Source organism: Lactuca sativa, chromosome 1 (genome assembly GCF_002870075.4).
Source record: "Lactuca sativa cultivar Salinas chromosome 1, Lsat_Salinas_v11, whole genome shotgun sequence".
NCBI lineage: Eukaryota > Viridiplantae > Streptophyta > Magnoliopsida > Asterales > Asteraceae > Lactuca > Lactuca sativa.
In genome coordinates this window covers 111,037,084-111,061,727 of record NC_056623.2, presented here as the reverse complement: position 1 = coordinate 111,061,727, position 24,644 = coordinate 111,037,084, and the positions used below count along the sequence as shown (strand labels likewise).

The 24,644-nt window shown below is 36.1% G+C and overlaps 1 protein-coding gene across 1 annotated transcript; it reads right to left on the bottom strand.

The window, feature by feature from the left end:
- Positions 1 to 960: 960 nt before the first annotated feature.
- LOC111921471 (cysteine-rich receptor-like protein kinase 43) lies at positions 961 to 4,780 on the bottom strand. The gene is made up of 3 exons (XM_023917049.3): positions 3,772 to 4,780; positions 1,597 to 2,559; positions 961 to 1,335 (listed from the first exon to the last, which is right to left on the bottom strand). Exons 1-3 carry the CDS (start codon positions 4,693 to 4,695, stop codon positions 1,279 to 1,281), a joined length of 1,944 nt encoding a protein of 647 aa, XP_023772817.1. The 5' UTR covers positions 4,696 to 4,780; the 3' UTR covers positions 961 to 1,278.
- Positions 4,781 to 24,644: the final 19,864 nt, after the last annotated feature.

Below are 24,644 nucleotides of genomic sequence, written 5' to 3'. Positions count from 1 at the left end.
TTTATTAATCCTCCTTGAAATGGAAAGGGGAGAATATCGTAAGGAAATCAAGTAAATAGATTATAGCATGGAAATATGATTCAAACAAAATATCAAGAACTTGGTGGACAATAAACTTAAATTTGTGAAATCATACTAAGATGAAAAATGCTTGCCTTTGTTACAAACTCACAAATTAACAAAAAGGTTATGAAATCATATTGATGTTTTTGATGTTAAATCAAAAATGTATATAAATATCACATGTATGCTTACAATTTGGGTGAATCGGAAAAAAAATCTTGAAATCTGTACATCTATATGGATTTTGGAAGGTTCATCAAGAGAGAGAAAGAGAGATCCTTTCTATATTAAATAATTATATTTATTTTTTCTAAGACAAAACTTCATAAATGGTCTCTGTGATAGAGAGACTACGGAAATGCCTTTTAGTTAGGGTACATAAGCTAACAGATTTAGGAAAAAAAAGATCGTTGGTTAAAAGTTTTGAAAACACAGGGACCATCTATGAGATTTTTTAAACTTAGGACTAAACTTCAGATTTCTAAATACCAACATTTATGAAGTTTTGTCCCTTTTTTAGGTTAATAAGAGTAACTGAAACATCAGTGAAATTAGGAACTTGAAGTACAACGACGATTCGTTCCTCAATCATATGCGTGCAACCGGTGATTCAATTTTATCATCCGCTGATCAACTAAATGTTTAATTTAGGAATTTTGCACATTGACGTTTATTTATAAAGATTTAAATCAAAATGAAGACATTGAGCTTAACAAGGATGTTTCTTGGTTTGAGATTCGATCTGAATTACTAATCAATGGGAATCTCTTTTGGTTAATATTTATTTTTTTTCTTGTAGGTGGTGGAGTTGGCCGGAAATGCCACTGGGCACTAGTAAAACAAAATAATTCCATACTATTTTTTGTTAGCCATTAGAAATATGAAGATCTTGGGGAATTACTTGTTATGCAACATATATAGATCATATGATAAATTCATGATTTGATTCCGCTGTATAATTGGATTTTATTAGAGTTTTGGAAATGACTTGACTCCATATGACCCCGGTTACAAAACCGGATTATATTAGCCATCTACTATAACTTATTTTAGGGCCTAGCGTACATTACAATAGCAATCATTGTCCAAAAACTTAAACCCTAATCGCGAGCTCTCTTCTTTCTCTGTAACCCGCCTCACTTTTCTAGATGATAAGCTTTCGAAATATTCCAAAAAAACAATTAAACGACTTGTATCTTTTGTACCCCGGATTCATCATTGCAAACAACAGCAGCCGAAAGTTGCTTTCTCAACATCATTTTTATTTTCATCCTGCAAAACAAAAACAAACTATCATCACCATTTTTAAATAAATAACCCCAAGTCAAGATTGTGAAACCGTGTATTATTTTTAAACTCCCTTAAACAAAGTTACGCCTTTACATAATTTATGGTGCTGGTAATAAGGTAGAGACTTTTTTTTGAAAACGTATCACGAAAAAACAGTAGAGCAACTTATCCTCATGCTTTTCTATCTTGGATTTGAAAACAGAATTCCATCAAAAAATGAATAACAATAAATAACGAACTTACTTGAAAATCGATTGCATCTTCAAGTGTGTCAATGATTGTCTCCATGGTAGGGCGTTCCTCTGACTCCAAACTTATGCATTGATATGCAAGGTCTTTGAACATATTAAAACATCGGCTATCAACCTGATTTTTTATAGCCGGATCAATTAATTTCTCGGGTTCATCGTTATAGTAACGTCTGACAAGATTTATCAGAAATTGTGGGTTACCATCAACAAACTTTGTAGGCTTATATGCGGGTCTCCCACTCAATATTTCAAACAACACAACACCGAATGAGTACACGTCAGACTCTTTTCTGAGGATGCCACTTTCTTGGTAAAGAGGATCCAAATAGAAGTTGGTACCCGAAGCTTTGGTATAGATTTGTGTGTGTTGCTGATTTCTGGGGCCTTCTTTTGACAAACCAAAATCACAAATTTTTGCATGCATATTTTCATCCAAGAGTATGTTTCCACACTTGATGTCTCTGTGTATTACTCTTGTGAAGTCACCTTGACCCGAGTGGAGGTATTCAAGTCCATTTGCAGCTCCTAAGCAAATCTTGAGGCGTTGTGACCATGTTATGAGACCCCTCTTGATGGGGTCATGGAGATGATGATCAAGGCTACCATTATTAGCATACTCATACACTATGATCATCTCTTTCTCTTCATCACAGTAACCAACGAATGGAATGATGTTTTGATGGTGGAAGCTTGAAATCAACTTAATCTCAGTAAGGAACTCCTTTTTTCCTTGGTGACTTTTTGGGTCAAGACGTTTGATGGCCACTGTGCAGTTTTCCCAGCGTTCAGAGAGTTGTGCTTTGTAGACATTCCCAAATCCACCTTCTCCAATCTGAGTAATAGGATTGAAGTTTCCGGTTGCCAACTTGATTTCTTTAAGTGGAATTAACCAACTTTCTAGTTGTTCATATTTGTGGCTACGCTTAGTGATTTTTGTAAATGTTGGTCCATGGATCTGCGAGTATAAACAGATGCAACCGAGTTTATTTTCTTAAAGACACGGTTTTTCTTATGTGAAAAGGACAAATCTAGTAGTTCAACAAATAAATCCCACTACTTCAGATGTTAAATGCATCCAGAGCATCCATAATGCATAGTTTAATGGGAGAGTTGAATAAGGTGGCATACTTAATTAACATTCAATAGATTACATATAAAATTCAATGGTCATTGAACTTTTCAATCGGAAAAATGAAACATTATATATATATATATATATATATATATATATATATATATATATATTTGTCCACACGTCTGCACAATATTTGTCCATCCACATTATAACCTAGCCCTATATATATATATATATATATATATATATATATATATATATATATATATATATATGGGGCTAGGTTATAATGTGGATGGACAAATACTGTGCGGACATGTAGATAATGCTATTTTATGAGAATTACTAAGAGATTATATTGTTTAGTAATGTGAATACGTTCAAGCTCACAGAACTATTGTTATTTTAATGGATTCTCACTAATTGTAATTCATTTTTGTTCTTATGCATTGTTTTTCATTTATTTTCATTTTTACAGAATACGACTCAATTAACATTCTGATAATATTCTGGCATAATGAGAATAATTAAAAAAATCTATAATAATCTTATAGACGATTTAATTAGTGAAAACACGTAACAATTATAATAATTTTATAAAATTTAACGTATTCATATTAATTATCAAACAACATATTTTCTTTATCATTTTCATAAAATACCATTATCCACATATCCGCAGAATAGATGTCAATCCACATTTGAACCTAGCTCTCTCTCTCTCTCTCTCTCTCTCTATATATATATATATATATATATATATATATATATATATATATATATATATATATATAGAACCCTATTGAGATCAATGCATTGTAGGAAAATTAATGTATAGTTGTATAGTAGGTAAAATGATAATGTATCAAACCATTAAACTTTGCATTAAACTCTATAAGTTTAATTCAAAGAGTACTGAATTCCTACCGTTATAGACTTGTTCTTAATTTGTTTGGTTAATGTTGTAGTTTTAAAAGGTAAAATATCTAAGAAATTTCCATTTTTTGTGATATTACATCATAGAGGATAGATCACAAAATATTTATGACCTCTTAGCTATTGATGACAATAAATTTAAAAGAAAAGACTTACTTGGATATTTTGTGCTTCCTGAAGCCTCTTCATAACCTGGTGCATGGTAGGGCGATCGTTTGAGTTCAAACTAATGCATCCATAAGCGAGCTCCTTAAACTCATGGAAAGAATCGATCTTAATTTGATCTTTAATATGATAATCGACTATTTTATCTAGTCCATCATCATAGTTGCTACGAATCCAATCTATGAGTGTTTGTGGAGGACCAAAACCAGTGATGGTGTCTTTAGCAAGCTTACCAGTCACCATTTCAATAAGTAGCACTCCAAACGAGTAAACGTCTGATTTTGTTGTAGGGATGCGACTTTCATTGTAAATGGGATCTAAGTAATATTTGTCACCCAGATCAACAGTTGTCTCGACTGGAGTATCATCTACCTTATTTCTGGGGCCTGATTGTGACAACCTGAAACCCGAAATTTTGGCTACCATATACTCACCTAGCAATATATGTGTCGGGTTCACAGATCTGTGAATTACCCTCTTGTTCTTCCCAAGACCCGAATGAAGATAGTTGAGACCCTTTGCTGCATCTATGCAAATATTCAGACGAATCCCCCACGTTAACCAAATCCTCTTCATGGGGTCTACCAGATGATCGTAAAGGCTTCTATTGACAGCGTATTCATAAACTAACATCATGGAATTGTATTGATCATTGTAGCCAATGAAGCCGATGATGTTTTCATGGTGGAGTCTTGAAACCACCTCAAGCTCATTATTGAACTCCTCCTTTACTTTGTGAACACCTTGAATAAAGCGTTTGACAGCAGCGGTTTGGTTTTGCCACTGTTCACCGAGTTTTGCATAGTAGACCCTCGCATATACCCCACCTCCTCCCGGAATTTGGTTTGCGAAGCCCTCTGTGGCTTTGAGGATCTCCCTGGTTGGAATTGTTCGCTTTATACCCGAAGAAGACATTTGTTTGTGATATTTGTGGCTGAATATGTATGGTTTGGGTTGCGAATATGAACGTACTGAGTTTGCTTTGGGAGGATGAGATCGGCTCTGGGGTACAAATAGCAAACATTGAAATTGTTAATCAATCATACTTTTTTATTTTAATAAGGAAACTAGGATTATTATATGATATCGTTTTAAATACACAATTTTTATATAAGTCGTGAAAATATAATTTTTAATCCTGTTACATTTTTATTTTTTAATTATCTGTTGATTATTCTACGTCAACTTTTATTGTCAAACAAACTACCTGTATTTATACACTCGACAGCTGTGTATTTTGCTTTCGACCAGCCAAAGTATATAACTAGGTCCAATGTGAATAGATTTTACAAAATAAAAAGGTCGTCATTTTTATAAAAATAAACACAAGCTCAATATTCGAACTCCAAGTATGCTAACCAGTAAAGAAGATTGACCTTATTAAATACTGAGTTAATAACTTTTGTTACATAATTGTCTTCACACTACAAAGAAGTAGGAGAATTAAGGGCAACGAATTTAACAACGACATACCCTTTAGCAATGACATGAAGCCCCTTGTTGTCGCCGCGCTAAAGGTGTTGTCCCTAATGCCCAGGTCAGCGATCTATTTGATTCGTCAAAAATAAATCCTAGCCATCTCTGTTGTTGATCGATCGAACGGCTGGGACACGTTCTCAACCAAACCTATAGAGATGACGGCAATAGCAGCCAAGCCATTTTACCACAAATACTCACCAAAACGGTATCACTGATTTCCACTCTGCCACCGATGGCGATGAAGTAGTTTTGCTAATTGTTATGTCCTATACAACCATAACAACCCACACATATGGTGCTATTCTCCTTCAGGTCTCGTTGTTCTGCCATAAGTTCCATGCAACGACATCTTCTTCTGTCAAAAATTTACCATCAGTGACGCTCTTCTTCTTCCCAAACGGTTAACTTACTTTTCTCTTTTGATCTTCTTTGTCTAAGCGCTCCCTACAAAAATGGAGAGTATTAGCGGCGACATGTGTCACCGCTAGAAGTCCAGGATGTCACTACTAAAAGGTCACCGATGTTACTTCGTCGCTAATGCTCCGTAGTTTGTCGCTATTGCTATGCATCGCTGCTAATGGACTTTTGCTGCTAATACCTTACGTCACCACTAATAACCTTGTGTCGCTACTAATTGTATTTTTTTTAGTATTTAACATTGAAATTAAAAAAAAAAAGTATAAAAATTATAAAAACTACTACGAAATATTATTTGAAGAAAAATAGTTTGAAACGTTAAAATTTAATAATATATACTGCACCAAATTTTAACATCTCAATTTTCAAAACCAAAAATTTCATTTTTATATAATGATTTAGAAAAAAAAAACAATTATATGAAAACGTGATCGAGTCACATCATTTCATAAAACCATAGTCACATGTCTCAAACCATAACATAAAAAATAGTAACAATGTCAGAGTACAATCCCAAGAATCTCATAATGCGGAAATCATGTGTGTGTGATGCGCTGCTACCGTGTCAGCTCCTTCCCCTTCGATGAAGAGGTACCTGAAAACAAAACTGAAAACAGTAAGCACAAAGCTTAGTGAGTTCCCCCATCATACCGCATACCACATAACAAACATATTGTCGGACAATTCTAAAGTGCCCGACCTACCATATCAGGCAATTTTGGGGTCCCCACCCTACCTTGTCCGACAATTCTGGGGTGCCCGACCTACCCTGTCAGACAATTTTGTGGTGCCCGACCCTGTCTAGAAATTATGGGGTGCCCGACCTACCTTCTGATTTATCTCAACCAGATACGGGAGTATTTCACCCTTACTACAACCACATAATAACATACATGAACATACTGTCAGGCATATCTAGGGTGCCCGACCTACCCTTCGGTCCTTACGACCGTACTTGGGGACTATTTCCCCTAACTTTTTACTATCACATAACATCATATCATGCTAGCACATAACATAACAGATAACAACATACCAAATAATTATCACGAAGACAATTATCTCTACTATATTTCTTACTAGTGGGTCGGGCTTGGTGCCTTAGAGCCACGTCTACTGGAAGGTAACTCGCCTCGATACTGTGTAGTATCTGCACTGTCCTCGGTGCTAGGATCAACTCTTCACAACCTCCTACACATAACAATCTTCCTTAATCACCTTTTCATAATCCTAACCCTTTCAAGGGTCAACTCAGGTTAAAGTCAAAGTCAAGGTCAACACCCTAGTAAAAGTCAACTTTTAGTCAAAGTCAACATCTAGTTGACTCAACTCACCGAGTTGGTCCTCCAACTCGTCGAGTTCCATAATCCACAAACTTCTGGAACATCGATCCTACTATTCGAGTCTTTCAAGAACTCGTCGAGCTTCCTCTTACATAGTCGGGACTTCTACTCCTAACTCGCCAAGTTCTTCTTGAACTCGTCGAGTTCTCCTTCTTATAGAATTAGGACCTTTTGCTCATGACTCATCGAGTCCTGCTTCATATAAGTTGAAACATTTAGCCCTTGACTTGCTGAGTTCTTCCTTGAACTAGCCGAGTCGGGACATTTGCCTTCAACTCGTCGAGTTCATCATTAAACTCGTCGAGTTCTTTGATTTTCAAGTCCATAACTACATCCATCTTGTTGAGTCCTCTTATAGACTCAACCAAATCGCTAAGAAATAGAAAAGATTGGGGAACCATGACCCGACTCGCCGAGTCCTATGAACAACTCGTCAAGTCCCCCAAAGTCCAAGTCCATCTAGCCGATTTTAGTCGGGCTTATTGTATCTAAATCATAGATCTGACCTCTTAGGGTCGATATAACACGTAAAGTTAAGAGCTTTACGTGCATACATGTGTGTTATGAAGCTAAAACACCAAAACTAAACCATAAAGGAGTTCTAATGCATGGGATAGGGCCATTGCTTAATAAAGGTGGCAATTTTAAGCTTCCTGAGCTTAAAGGTTCCTTGATCTGATGTTAATACATTAATATGCAGTCAATCCCGAAAGTGACTTAGAAATGGCCCAAAAACGATAATATACAAGCCCTAAAGAAGATCTAAGTGATGGAAAGCCAAGGTTAAAGCTTTTTACCTCAAACAAGCTGGAAATGCAACCAAAGCTCTGGATTTACTGCCTTCTTGAATCTCCAAGCCTTTTCATCCTTCTCCAAGCTTCAAATCACTATAATGACACTAAATAGCTCAAGAACACTTACAAGCTGATTAGGGTTTTGAGAATAGGGTCTGAAGGTGATGGAGGCTGGAGTGGAGGCCATATAAAATGTTTAAATAGGGTGCAAACCCTGAAAGTTAGGGTTTCACTCTGGCAGACCTACTCGTTGAGTCGGGGGTTTCCAACTCGTCGAGTGGAGTCTTCCAACCGCGACCAAGATCCACTACTACTCGACGAGTTTGGGGCCACCAACTCATCGAGTCCCAATATAAAAAGAAAAATTCATATTTAGCATACGTACCAGGAACCGGGAATTGCAAATCTCCCCCACTTATTTTAGACTTCGTCCTCGAAGTCTGCTGTTGCATCCGGAAAAAGCTTGGGGTAGTGCTCCCTCATCTCGTCCTCTAGCTCCCAAGTTCATTCTGAGACCTTGCGGTGTTTTCATTGCACATTCACCAGCTCCACCCTCTTGTTCCTCAAATCCTTCGACTTCTGGTCGAGGATAGCTACTGGTCGCTCGATGTAGTTTAGGCTGTCATCCACCAGAATATCCTCTAGAGGCACCACCACAGAGTTGTCTACCAGGCACTTCTGTAGCTTGGAGACGTGAAAGGTGCTATGGAACTGGCTATGCTCGGCTGGAAGATCCTATTGGATTAGATGTCTAAGCCCATAACTAATATTGGTATGTACTCGACCCGAGAGTAGCATGGTCCATTTGGGTTGCATATCATTAGGACGATTTGTTAGGAAGGACTTTTGAGAAGAGGTTATATATTATTTATTAATATATTATAAGTTCTAATATATTAATATGAAATCGTATGATTTAATTAGTATTGATCAAGAATTAGTGTGGAATTAATTTAGTGATCAATACAGACTAATTAAATCTATGGGGACTAATTGTGGTATTTGGTTATATTTATATGTGTTTGGCTGATGATCCATATTGGACTAAGTTTATGTATGGATAAAGAGGTGGGCCACAAGAAGCATGGTTCATAAACCCATGGGTATGGATTTGGGTTATATCCATGACCCTTGGAAGCCTACATATAAATATATGCTCTATAACATAAAAACATCGACTTCTAGTTCTTGGAGTTCATGGAGGTGTTTTAATGCATGGAAATTCTATCTCAAGAGTCACCTTTGTCTTAGGTGTGTTTTGAGCCACTTGAGGCATTCATACTTTTGGTTCTAAGCTCTTAAGGCCAACTACTACAAGGTTTCAAGCTACAACAAAAGGTATGTCGTCCTTACTAGTATTTTATATTGTTTATGTCAATTACATGCTAGTTATAGGCTTAATGCTTTGGAAACAATATTACATGTATAATTAGAGAAAACATAGATCTGAGGCATTTAGGGTTGTATGTGCACCATAAGATGTTGTAGTATACAAAACCCAACAGTGGTATCAGAGCCATGGGTTGTTTCTATTATATTTGATGTTATTATTGGTTTTCGAAGAAAAAAAATCGAATTTTCTGCATTCTGACTGCCGGACTCGTCGAGTCCACTGGGTGACTCGACAAGTTGCTTGAAGATACTCTTGGAATTGTCGAGTGCATAATGGAACTCGACGAGTTTGCAGTCCTGAGTGCAGATTTTCGAGTTTTGTGGCCTGTTTTGGATTAGGATCATTACCACAAAATGATTTTATTCATAAAATTTGATTTTGATGCTATGGTAATTATTATCCTCATCCAAATAAAGGATAATTGTCAAAGTTTCAAGATTTGTATTAGTTTATGTGATTAGCTAATTTCTTGAAAATTGTTGATGTGAATTATCTTTACTTTTGAGTTCGATCTAGATCATAGAAAAATTATTTGATTATTGTGGTAATTGGAATAATTGATCTTAATGGTTTTTATGAAGTCCATAACTTGTCCTCAAATTATGAAAAATGAAGTGTTTTACTTTAAAAGTTCATTAGGATTCATAGGTTATGAAAAATGAAAGGTCTTATTTTAAATGTCATCATAAAATAGTTTTATGTCTTCCATAACATGTTCTCAAGTTATGGAACTTGAAAAGTATTCAATAAAAACCATATTAAACTCAAAAGTTATGGAAAACAAAAGTTTTTGAATTATTCAAAACTTGCCCTCAAGTTTTGGAAAATTTTAAAGTTACCCCTTATGTATACTTTAATTCCAAATCAAATCCTAGAATTTTAAAAGTTTAAAATTCAACCCTTATACTATTATAATATTATAGGTATAATATTTATAGGTATGTATAAGAGTAAAGCTAGTCTTACCGTTAGTAGGCCTCATTCTCGAAGCCGGTGTATAAGGGGGTATAAGGTTACTGCGTTTAAAATGGCAGTTTAATGGGTGTCCACTCTCACCCACCGCTTCCTTGATTGGCGGAGGGTCGTGAGCCGAACGGGTAGGACATGACATTAAATCTCCCTTCATTAAAAGTATAATGATAAATATAAAGTAACTAAACTTTATTAAATTCTCAATCTTAGTTACTTTAGGAAAATTTGAATTTGGTGCTAACCTATGAAATTGCACATTGTATGTTGTTAAGTCGTTAGTGGACCGTGTGTAGTTAACCGACACACTAAACTGGGACTGACAATGCATGACAAAGGGTAGCTTGATGTTAATCATCGATTAATGAAGCGTGTGTGGTTAACCGACACATTTATTAAGTGGTTGTAACATTAAGTGTACTAAACTAATTTGCATGGTTATTCACTCCTTGTTTGTGATCCTCGGCATCCCAGTCACAAACTTGAAGGGAGCAATCGAGATTTAAACATGCCATTGAATAGTTCAATGAATCTCAAAGGATCTAGGAATTTCAATCGATTTATGAACTAATTTTTTTTCGTTTTTCCATGGTGGAAATTGGTGAAGCGTCATTTACCTACCTTTAAATATTTTGTAGCTTGGATTACGACATCCCTCTTCCAAGTTATAAAATATCGTGTTGGTTGCTAGCCTTATTATTTTATATTGGGTGTTATATTAAGGACTTAAATCAAGTTGTTTGAATTTCTCCCTCATAGATGTCTAGTTTAGACAACTATGGTCTTCCTTATCCTTTTGGATAAAGCTTTCCTAATGAAGATGATATTCCACATGGCGATCAAGGTGAAAGTTTAATCCCTTTATCGTGCATTAATAGGACTGGAAATCATACTTCACTTCCTCCACCCCCTCCAATTATTCTCCCTAAACCACAAGTTCTTGAAAATTTCATGGTCGCTCAATCCCTATTGGCAAGCATTGTCTATATGTGCTCACATCTTGGAGATGAAGTTACATATAGACAAGCTGGGAGAGTTGGGTGTCGAAGTCTCGAGGAAGTTGGCTGTTGACTAGGTTCTTTAGTCACTCCCTGATGACCGATCACGACATGACCTTTATGGATCTTACCTATTTGCTTGTTGCTGCTTAATCAGCAATGATTTGGAGCACTAGTAAAGCAAATTTGATTGGAAGATCTACTTCCCAAACCTACATGGACATTAACAATGGAAACATTGGAAGTCTAGAAAAGTCTTCTCTTCCCGATGGAAAGGGATCGGCCATAGTCAACCCGGTTGACCACATGGTAAAGAGAAAGGCTAAGTCTAAGATAGTCCCGTCTACCATTACCAAAGAGTCCATTGCCAAACAAAGGAGCGTTGGTTGCGAAGCTTCCCTATTTACCTAAAAGTTCACTAGGATGGTTAAAGTCAAAAAAAATTGGCTATGCTTTAGGTAAAGTCAACTATCTAACTCTATTGAGTTCCTATTTGGAGAAGCTTAGAAGAAGAGTATGTTAAATCTGATCGCGAAGATGGATTTTGATCGCATGATTTGAAGATCAAAATTTTGAGCTGCTGTTTAAGAGTTATGATAGATTGCTTAGGAATTGATAACGATATAGTTTTCATAGCATTGTAAGGAAAAGTTTTTCCGCAATTTTATAAACAATTTTTTTATTTATTTTAAGTATCCTTACAATGGCATTTGTGAAAATTGTTGTTTATATGATTCCATTGATAGCAATATTGGAAAATGGATTTGATTCTTTCGTTTGTGGTAGTGTCTTAATTTTCCAATTAAAGGAACATTCTCATCACCCAAGTTTTAGTTGGATACAAAATTGGAATCATGCAACTTGTATTGTATGATGAATGAGAACGTTCATCTTTGGGAAATTAAGAATAATTGCTTGTTCACATGTATATGTGACTCAAGTGAAGGACTAGGAGATCGGGTACGCTTAGTTATGCGCTGGTCAGGTCCACTACAAAGAACGAGAAGACTATTCATTATGATTTACTATAGTTTAGTAAATATATTTATACATACCAGATTAAGTATAATTCTGCATCGTTGAAAAAGTTTTAATGTTGAGCAGAACGAAGAAGCAGAATCAAATTAGGCAGAAAGATAAAAGTTTCTCCAATCTGAAGAGATGGGAGAGTACTTGAGTATCATGTTTTATGATTATCTTAGTGATTAAAAAACCATATCACAATTGATCCTCTAAGGACATCTTAGTGCATTTGTTTCGCTAAGAAGAGGAATCGTGAATTGTTGAAATGGTTAAATCAAAATATAAATCATACTTCGTTCCAAAAACAACTCTTAGAGTCATACTCCAAGATTGTATCTTGAGTGACATAATCTTTAGAAGGTTTATAACACTTTTCGTACGTAGAGTAAAATGTTTTCTTACTCTTGTACATTTGAAATTCGTAAGTTGTGATGTTTAAGATAAAACAAATACCAACTAAGACCGATTGTGTGAAGTGTTTATCTTGATAAGAATCCACACTAACTCTTGAATATTTGTTTTGTCAAGGAATGGTTCTTGAAAAAGAGAATCTTATATGTCAAGAGGTCAGTGGGAGTCTTAAAGATCTTGGAATAGTTTCAATAACTAATCAAGAGTAAACCTATCGATAATCACTAGCACACCACTTGAGGTTTGTAACCTATCGTGTTGACAATTTCTTATTTCTATGCCAATTCCAGTTAAAGTTGACTATACTTGTCAGTTCTATGAGTTATCAATTGTTTGCATAGCAACCTCGAAACAATGGTAGGCCCTTGTGCTACCGTGTAGCAAGAAATTAAGATTGAACAAGTTCAGTCCATATAATCTTGGATTTTTCACTAACCTTCTCTTGTGATTATGGTTTTGACAAATTCATATGGATAGGAACACATATACTTTAAAAATCTAAGTGTCATAAGGTTTCATTCCGAATCATGAAAATGATGGTGAGGAAATGCTTTCACTAAGTAGATTTTAAAGGATTAGAGTTAGCAGTTGCGTGTTTGCATTCTCAAATTCGATTATGATTACGACATCCCTTTTCATAGTTCGAATTATGAGAAATGGCAAATAGTTTGAACATTGGGACTTATTATTTTAAGTTTTGAAAGGTTCAAACACACACATGTGCTATTTATTCTGAAAAAGTGTATGGGCTTGAGAATTCATGTAAAGACTTATCGGAGCATGAAGTATCAGAAATCTGAACTTTGGAAAGAAAGTCAATAAGTATTGATTTCTAGAAGTCTAGCTGATTTCTGGATAAATGTCAAAGCTAGTGGGAGCATAAGTGTTATGCTAGTAAGATAATAATTATAATGCTAGTGAGAGTGTAATTATTATGGAAAGTGTTGCAAGTTAGCAATGTTAATTATAGAAAACAAAATGTTTCAATTTGCAAAGATGCATGGTTTGAAAAGTTGTTTTGCTATAATTAAGGGAGAGGAATTCATACTTCATTTCAAATCTAGAATCTTAGATTGAGATTTTAATCAATTTTAGTCAAATATACATATGAATGTTATGTTGGAATGGTTCAACATAAGGAAATTCTATATATGGAAAGGTATGGCGTTCTATAACATTTGGTTATGATTATGGCATCACTCTTCATAATCTAAATTTTAAGAACATGGAAAATAGAAATATTATAGCAAAATAATGATTAAGTATCATGTCTTTATGTTAGATATTATGAATCGTATCCCATATGCTTCGGGTATAGGATTGATTGCATATGTTATAATATTCTCGTGTTCTAAATTTTCCAAATGCCTAGGGCATTAAGAGGGAAAAAGAAATTGACTAAAGTGGTTAAACAATTGTTAAGGACAATCTAAGGATTGGTCACTTAAGGAAAGTTGGTAGTATAATAATGGATGGACCATAAAAATGGAATGTTTCCATATTGGGAGTCAAAGAATAATGAAAAAGTTAGAAACTTTCATGCAAGAAGGATGTTCAAAAGAATGTATTTTGAATTTGAGACATCAATTCCATGGAATTGTCGTGTAACAATCTCCAAAAGGAATATTTTGTAATATCATTGGTCAAGTCTCTGTGATAGTTTAGAATCTAACACTTTCTAGCAGTGACAAGAATTTGGAATTCTTACACTCGCAATAAGGATTTGGAATTGTGAAATGAGCATCATTGAATGTTTTCAATTGATCTATTCACAAAGTTAGGACTATAGACAAACATAGTGTGCATGCTTGGAGCATGGCATATCTATTGTTTTAATTCAAGTATTAGGTTGCTAAATCGAAACATTATACAATGAATAACGTGTAATCAATATGGTGATTAAATAACAGATGGTTTATTTATATTCATAAGTTCTGAGACCATATTGGATTCGATTATTCTTATGTTTCACTTTTCATGTTTTGACTTTCCGAATAACTAGGTACTTCAAATCATCCACAGTCAATCATACTTTGGAAGTAGGTATTGAGGAGAGACTGTCATGAATGGGTTTGTAGTTTGTCTAGGACAATGTGGCTGTAGTGTTCATGAGTCTTCCTGGCATAAGATTCGAATATTGGATCCAACCCACGCTCATCTGAATCACTTCATGGATTTTATCACGAGTGATCATGAGACGATAATATCTTATATTCTTCAAATGGAGACATGTCAGTTGTAGTTACGCGTTGGTTGCACATTAACATATGTAAACGCTCCGGTAACTTGGATATTATAAAACATATAGTTGTGTGTAATTTGATGAGTAAGTACAAGCGAGAATTTGGGTTGAAGTTTATCCATTCCTTTTACCCCATGTGGATAAAAGGGATATCTGTGGGCCACTCGATAATTTAGTGATGACACCCTAAGTGCTCAGCCGGGCCTAGACTGATTTGATTTGTTCAATTAGTCGATCGTCTTAAATCGGAAATCGGGAAACAACAAATGGACCGAGAGAATGATTATAATTCATGTCTCAGTTCATATGATATCTAGAATGGAGGAATATATGATCCCTTATCTAATGGACACGTCATTCACTAGGTCAGATTTTGACAACGGCTTTTAAGAGCTACGATTGCTAGTCAGGATTTTGGAGTCGTAGCTGGAATAATAGTTTTAGACATATCCAAGTGGGAGACTGTTGGATTAGATGTCTAAGCCCATAACTATTATTGGTATCTAGTTGACCCGAGAGTAGCATGGTACATTTGGGTTCCATATCATCAGGAGATTTTTTTAGGATGGACTTTTGAGAAGAAGTTATATATGATTTATTAATATATTATAAGTTCTAATATATTAATATGAAATCATATGATTTAATTAGTATTGACCAAGAATTAGTGTGGAATTAATTTAGTGATCAAGAGAGATTAATTATATCTATGGGGACTAATTGTGGTAATTGGTTATATTTATATGTGTTGGGCTCATGATCCATATTGGACTAAGTTTATGTATGGATAAAGATTTGGGCCACATGAAGCATGGTTCATAAACCCATGTGTATGGATTTGGGTTATACCCATGACCCTTGGAATCATACATATAAATATATGCTCCATAACTTAAAAACAAGGACTTTTAGTTATTGGAGTTCATGGAGGTGTTTTAGTGCATGGAAATTCTCTCTCAAGAGTCACCTTTATCCTAGGTGCGTTGTGAGCCATTTGAGGCATTCGTACTTTTGGTTCTAAGCTCTTAAGGCCAAATACTACAAGGTTTCAAGGTACAACAAAAGGTATGTCATCCTAACTAGTATTTTATATTGTTTATGTCAATTGCATGCTAGTTATAGGCTTAATGCTTTGGAAACACCATTACATATATATTTAGAGAAAACATATATCCAAAGCATTTAGGGTTGTATGTGCACCATATGATGTTGTAGTATACAAAACCCAACAATAATATCAGAGTCATGGGTTTTTTTCTATTATATTTGATGTTATTATTGGTTTTCAAAGCAAAAAATCGAATTTTCTGCATTCTGACTACAGGACTCGTTGAGTCCACTAGGTGACTCAACGAGTTGCTTGAAGATACTCTTGGACTCATCGAGTGCATCTAGGAACTCGATGAGTTGGCAGTCCTGAGTGCAAATTTTCGAGTTTTTTTGCATGTTTTGGAATTGGATGATAACCATAAAATGCTTTTATTCATAAAATTCGATTTTAATGCTATGGTAATGATTATCCTCATCCAAATAAAGGATAGTTGTCAAATTTTGAAGATTATTATTAGTTTATGTGATTAGCTAATTTCTTCAAAATTGTTGATGTGAATTATCTTGACTTATGAGTTTAGTCTAGATCATAGAGAAATTATTTGATTATTGTGTTAATTGAAAATTGATCTTAATGGTTTTTATGAACTCCATAAATTGTCCTCAAGTTATGAAAAATGAAGAGTTTTACTTTAAAAGTTCATTAAGATCCATACGTTATGAAAAATGAAAGGTCTTATTTTAAATGTCATCATAAAATAGTTTTATGTCTTCAATAACTTGTCCTCGGGTTATGGAATTTGAAAAGTCTTCCATAAAAACCATATTAAACTCATAAGTTATGGAAACCAAAAGTTTTTGAATTGTTCAAAAATTGTCCTCAAGTTTTGGAATTTGTAAAGTTACCCCCATATATACTTTAATTCCAAATCAAACCCTAGAATTTTAAAAGTTTAAAATTTAACCCTTATACTATTATAATATTATAGGTTAAATATTTATAAATATAGATAAGAGTAAAATCAGTCTTACCGTTAATAGGCCTCATTCACGAAGCCCATCTATAAGGGGGGCTATAAGGTTACTGCCAATAAAATGATAGTTTAATGGGTGTGCACTCTCACCACCGCTTCCTTAACCGGAGGAGGGTCGTTAGCGAACGTGTAGGACAGTACATTAATTATCCATTCATTAAAAGTATAATGATAAATATAAAGTAACAAAATTTTATTAAATTCCCAATCTTAGTTACTTTAGGAAAATGTGAATTTGGTGCTAACCCATGAAATTGCACTTTAGACCTTGTTAAGTCGTTAGTGGAGCATGTGTGGTTAACCGACACACTCATCTGGGACTGACAATATGTGGCAAAGGGTAGCTTGATGTTGATCATAGATCAATGGAGTGTGTGTGGTTAACTGGCACATTGATTAGGTGGTTGTAACATTAAGTGTACCAAGCTAATTTGCATAGTTATTCAGCTCTTGTTTGTGATCCTCGGTATCCCAGTCGCAATCTTGAGAGGCACAATCAAGATTTAAATATTCCATTGAATAGTTAAATGAATCTCAAAGGATCTAGGAATTTCAATCCGCTTAAGACCTAATTTTTTATCACTTTTCCGTGGTGGAAATCGGTAAATCGTCATTTTCGTACCTTCAAATATTTTGTATCTTGGTTCCTAGCCTTAATATTTCATATTGGGTGTTATATTAAGGACTTAAACCAACTTGCTTGAATTTCTCCCTCATAGATGTCTAGTTCAAACAACTATGGTCTTCCTTATCCTTTTGGATAAAGCTTTCCTAATGATGATGACATCCTACATGGCGATCAATGTGAAACGTTAATCCCTTTATCATGAATTAATGGGACTAGAAATTATACTTCACTTCCTCCACCTCCTCTAATTATTCTCCCTAACCCACAAGTTCTTGAAAAGTTGAAGGTCACTCAATCCCTACTAGCAAGAAATGTCTATATATGCTCACATCTTCGAGATGAAGTAGCGTATTGACAAGCTGGGAGAGTTGTGTGTCGAAATCTCGAGGAAGTTGGTTGTTGATTAGGTTCTTTAGTCACTCCCTTATAACCGATCACGACATGACCCTTATGGATCTTACCTATTTGCTTGTTGCTGCTGAATCAGCAATGATTTGGAGCATTGGTAAAGCAAATTTGATTGGAATATCTACTTCCCAAGCCTACATGGACATTGATAAAGAAAACATTGGAAGTCCAGAAAAGTCTTCTCCACCCGATGGAAAGGGATCAGCCATAGTCAACCCGGTTGACCACATGGTAAAGAGAAAGGCCAAGTATGAGATAGTCTCGTGTATCATTACAAAAGAGTTCATTGCCAAAACAAGGAGCATTGGTTGCGAAGCTGTCCTATTTACCTGAAAGTTCACTAGGATGATAAAAGTCAAAAAAATTTGACTATGCTTCAGGTAAAGTCAACTATCTAACTCTATTAAGTTCCTATTAGAGATTCTGATTAATGATGTGACTAGTTCACATTTTGGTGTTTTGTATAATCGAAAAAAAGGAGAGGAAGCTTAGAAGAATAGTAGTTGAATCTGATCGCAAAGATGGATTTCGATCGCATGATTCGAAAATTAGAATTTTAGGCTGCTGCTTAAGAGTTATGATAGATTACTTAGGAATAGATAACAACATAGTTTTCATTGCTTTGTAAGGAAAAGTTTTTCCGCAATTTTATAAAGACAAGTTTTTATTTATTTAAAGTAACCTTACAATGCTATTTGTGAAAATTGTTGTTTATATGATTCCATTGATAGCAATATTGGAGAATGGAATTGATTCTATTGTTTATGGTAGTGTCATAATTTACCAATTAAGGAAGGATTCTCATCATCCAAGTTTTAGTTGGATAGAAACTTGAAATCATGTAACTTGTATTGTATGATGAATGAAAACTTTCATCCTTGGGAAATTAAGAATAATTCCTTGTTCACCTGTATATGTGAGTCAAGTGAAGGACTAGGAGATCGGCTATGCTTGGTTGTGCGCTGGTCAGGTCCATTACAAAGAACGATAAGACTATTCGTTATGATTTACTAAAGTTTAGTAAATATGGATATACTTACAAGATTATGTATAATTCTGAATCGTTAAAAAAGTTTCAATGTGGAGTAGAACGTGTGACATCCTCTAATTTCTCGGTCATAAAAGACCAATTTAATTTATGCTTTTAAAATAAAATCAGAGAAATCTTTTTAAAAGATGTTGCGGAATTGGTCCCCAAAATAATACATGATAAAAGTTTATCAAAATCATTCCTTAAGAAATGTATAGTTTCATTCCATATCAAAACCTCGGGATGTCATGTTCCGATACAAATCAAAAGCATAAACAAGACATTATATTTCAACAGTTATTTACAAATATTGGCCTATAATAAAAAATCTCTCATCATCTTCCGACTATGCTCGGGGTCCACTACCTGTAATCATAAAAACTGAGTGGGTCAGGCTTGGGAGCCTGTTGAGCATATAGGGTTTTCAACCCACATTAATAATATACTTATTAAGTTCACCAATTAACAATAACCCTGATTACCCATTCCTGTTGTCCTCACTTTATGTCCCTAAACACATATCACAAGGGACCTAGCCTAAGGAATATCATCGGGATGGACACTACTGCTAAGGGGTTTCCTCAGCCATACATGTCCTAAAGGCAACCATGAGGGGGGATGGAGTACGCCAATGAACATTTAATTCATCAACACCTACAAGTTGCGAACCTGCTAGTGTTCCACTGGACTGTCTACAAAGGTCCGTGGTCATCATCTATACTCCGCTAGATGACTACAACAACAACAACAACATCGAGGCCTCTCACCATTTTAACATACATCAACTATTTCATCTACCCATGTTCTACCCAACATATTTTGTAGATAAAATACATATACAGTTTAAAATTTGTATAAAACATTTATTCAACAGTCACCTCAAATTAAACACTTAATATAATTACACATAGCACGTATTTTATAGAAAATACTTCATATCTAGGTGTAAGATGAAAGTGACTACACACTCACATGATTTGATGATAATCGGGCGACAATTTGTTGCTTAAAACCATCGTTTCTAATAAAACCGGGAGTTTTATTGAGAAACCGGGCTCTGCAAAGGTCGGGATTCGAAAACGAAAAGGTAAATTTTCCGGGCTTCTCAGGCGCTTCGTGGCGTATTCCGGGGCTTATAATCGATACCGGGGCTTTGGGGGATGTAAATATGAAGAAAATATGGGAAAAGGGGTTAAAAGTGGCAAATTTCCAAAGTTCCCCGGGAGGTCTCGCACCCTTCTATTTATAGGGGCGAGGCTTCTGATCGGACGGCTGAGAACAAACCATGCATCGCAGATCCGAGGGATCGTAGGGGGTGGCTCGCACATGGTCTGCGCATGCGAGGGGTTCGCTGGCAGTCTGTGATTGGACCGAGGTCTAGGGTCCGAAGTAGGGGGTTCGTGGCGGCTTGCGAGAGCTCGGTCTCATGCAAGAGGGTACGTGTCGCCTTCTCAATGGACCACTTCGGATAAGGCCAGGTGCTCGGATGACTCAGCAGCACGAATGACTCAGCAAGACACGTGGCGAGTTTTGAGCGAGGGTGACGTGGCAACTCGTGACTATGCGAATTTTCTCGATTTTCGCGCCAAAACTTCTAGAATCCATAACTTTCGCATACGAGCTCCGTTTTTTACGTTCTTTATATGCACGCGTGGCTAAAATTACGCGCTATAATTTCCGTTTAGATTTCGTCGGCTAATTTTAACTTTAATTTTTTTATTATTATTTTTAACAGACCAGGACAGAAAATCTGTTAAAAATTCATAACCTCTTCATCCGACGTCCGTTTTCGTCAGACTTTTTTACCATTGTGCTTCTAATGATGAGACCTACAATTCTCGTTTAGGTTGTGTTGGCTAAAAATCACTCGATCTAAAATTCGAGTTTTTAGTTGTCTACTTCTAAGCTGAAACTTCGAAATATTATAACTTCCTCACACGAAGTCAGATTTGGGCGTTCTTTTTATTGAACTTCTCGGTTTAACGAATACTACAACTTTCGTTTAGATCACTAAGGCTAAAAAGTAGTTTATCAAAAACTCACTTTTTACGACACTCGGCACCGTGCCGGTTTATCGCGAAACTTCGACATGTCATAACTTCTTCGTTATAACTCGGATTTTGGTATTCTTTATATCCCCGAAATCCTTCTTTCGACCACTACAACTTTATGTAAAGATATCGGGCTTATCTCACACTTTAATTTTGACGCTTATTTTTATTCTTAATTAATTAAACCCTAATAATTAAACATAAAACACATAATTCACATAATATTCACATAATTCCTTTTCATTTCTTAAAAATGAGTTACAAAGGTTAACCTAGACTATCACCTCAATATAAATGCCTATCTAGAAACACGAGTGTTATAATTCTCTCCCCTTAGGATGATTCCGTCCCCGGAATCACATATCACCAAACAACTGCGGGTAGCGACTCATCATGTCACTCTCCGTTTCCCAAGTGAGATTTGGTCCATTCGTATGTTTCCAGCACACAAGCACTAAACCAACCATCTTGCGTTGCAACTTCATAGTCTTACGATCAACGATTGCCTCAAGTTCTTCGATCAACCTCTTGTTTTCATCCAACCTTAACTCAGAAATCGGAATTATGTCGGGCACATCTCCCGTGAACTTTCTCAAATAACACACATGAAAGGTGTTATGAATACCTTCCAGTTCTTCTGATAATTCTAGCTTGTAAGCTTGATTCCCGATCTTCTGAAGAACTTTGAACGGTCCAATAAACCTTGGACTCAACTTTCCCCTTTTACCAAATCTTATAAGTCCCTTCCACGGCGAGACTTTAAGTAAAACCGAATCTCCAACTTCAAAGGTTATCGGTTGTCTTTTCTTGTTAGCATAACTCTTTTGTCGATCTTGAGCAACTAACATCCTTTCTCTTATCACTTTCAACTTTTCAATAGTCTGATGGACTATTTCAGGTCCCATAAACTGCTTTTCGCCAGCTTCCAGCCAACATGATGGTGTTCGACACTTTTCTCCATACAAAGCGTGATAAGGTGTCATCTTAATGCTTGAGTGGAAACTATTATCATAGGAAAATTCTACTAGAGGTAAGTGTTCATCCCAGTTACCTTGAAATTCTAGGGTACATGCTCTCAGCATATCCTCCAATGTTTAAATCGTTCGTTCGCTCTGACCATCGGTTTGCGGATGGTAAGTTGTACTCAAACACAACTTAGTACCCAATTCCTCTTGTAGACTCCTCCAAAACCTTGAGGTAAAACGACTGTCATGATCGGATACAATCGTTAGCAGAACACCGTGAAGCCTCACAATTTCCTTCACGTAAGAATTCACAAGTTTATCCATAGACCATTTCTCGTTGGCGGCTATGAAATGCGCACTCTTAGTGAAGCGATCAACGACCACCCAAATCATGTCGTGACCGTTCCTTGTTTTGGGCAGTTTAGTCACAAAATCCATGGTGATGTCTTCCCATTTACCCATGGGTACGGGTAAAGGTTCTAAACTCCCATACAGTTTTTGATGTTGTGCCTTAACCCTAGCACAAGTTACACACTCGGCCACATACTTAGAAACATCGAGCTTCATCGTCGGCCACCAATAATAGGGTTTTAGATCCCTATACATTTTTGTACTGCCGAGATGAATTGAGTACATGGTCTTGTGAGCTTCTTCCATCAGAAGATCTCTTACTCCGCCCGTCTTAGGTACCCAAACTCTATCTTGGAATACCTTCAACCCTTGGTTGTTTGTACCGAATACTAACGTTTTTCCCAAACGTTCTTCCTTTCGGTCATTTTTCTCTAAAGCTTCCTCTTGAGCTTTCTTTATACTTTCCATAATTGTCGAGACAACTTCAATTCTCAATGCTCTTGGCCTTTTCTTTTCAAGGTTTACCTTCCGATTGAGAGCATCAGCAACAACATTTGCTTTACCAGGGTGGTAAAGTATCTCACAGTCATAGTCCTTGAGTAACTCTAGCCAGCGTCGTTGCCTCATGTTCAATTCCTTCTGATTAAAAAGATATTGGAGACTCTTATTATCAGTGAAAAGTTTGCATTTAGTACCATAAAGATAATGCCTCCATATCTTTAAGGCAAATACTACCGTTGCCAACTCCAGATCATGAGTGGGGTAGTTCTTTTCATGCTCCTTCAATTGCCTCGATGCATACGCTATCACTTTATCCCTTTGGGTTAGAACACAACCTAACCCAACTCCATATGCATCGCTATAAACTGCAAAGTCATCAACTCCTTCAGGAAACGAAAGAATCGGTGCTTCACACAATCTCTTCTTCAACTTCTCAAATGCTTCCTTATGCTTCTCATTACAAGCATAAATAGCTCCTTTGTGGGTCAAAGCTGTTAGTGGAGTAGCAATCGAAGAAAAGCCTTGGATAAACCTTCGGTAATATCCAACTAATCCTAAAAAGCTTCGAATCTCCATAGGGCTTTTTGGTTGTTCCCACTTCATCACAGCTTCAATCTTTTGCTGGGTCAACCATTATTCCTTCTAGGTTAACCACATGACCTAAAATTGGACTTCTTGAATCCAAAATTCACATTTGGAGAACTTTGCATACAACTTCTCCTTTTTCAAGACTTCTAGTACTTCACGCAGATGCTTTTCATGCTCCTGCTTGCTTTTCGAATAAATCAAGATGTCGTCTATGAATACTATCACGGATTATCTAGGAATGGTTTAAAAACCCTATTCATCAAATCCATGAAAGCTGCTGGGGCATTGGTTAGTCCGAACGACATAACCAAAAATTCATATTGTCCATATCTTGTTCTAAACGTAGTCTTTTCGATATCCTTCTCTCTCACCTTTAGTTGATGGTATCTCGACCTAAGATCGATCTTCGAGAAATAGCTCGAACCTTGGAACTGGTCGAACAGGTCATCGATCCTTAGCAATGGGTACTTGTTCTTTATCGTCACTTTGTTCAGCTCTCTGTAATCGATGCACATTCTCATGCTCCCGTCTTTCTTCTTTACAAATAACACAGGGGCTCCCCAGGGCGATGAACTTGGTCGAATGAAACCTTTGTCCAATAACTTCTGAAGTTGTGTCATAAGTTCTTTCATCTTTGTTGGTGCTAATCGATATGGTGGTTTTGCTACTGGTGTCATTCCTGGAAACAAGTCGATACGAAATTCTACTTGTCGATCAGGGGGCAATCCGGGAAAATCTTCGGGAAAGACTTCCGGATAATCACACACCACCGGAATATTCTGCACCTCCTTCTTTTCCATCATAGCGTCGATCACGAACGCTAGATATGATGTACATCCCTTGGTCAAACACTTTCTGGCTTTCATTAGGGAAATGATTCTAGAATTTAATCTGCGTTTGTCTCCATACACCATAAACGACTCTTTCCCTGGCGGGTTTAATTTTACTATCTTCTTTCTACATAATATTTCTGCATCGTTGGCGCTAAGCCAATCCATTCCTAAAACTATGTCGAATCCATTTAACTCGATAGGCAATAGTTCCTCATGGAACTTATTCCCATCCAAGTTAATGAGGATGTTTTTCATACGATGGCTTACAGGTACAAACTTGCCACTGGTAATCTCGACTAATAATGCATTAACTAGCTTATCTATAGGCAAAGCTAGCTTTTTACCAAATTCATGCA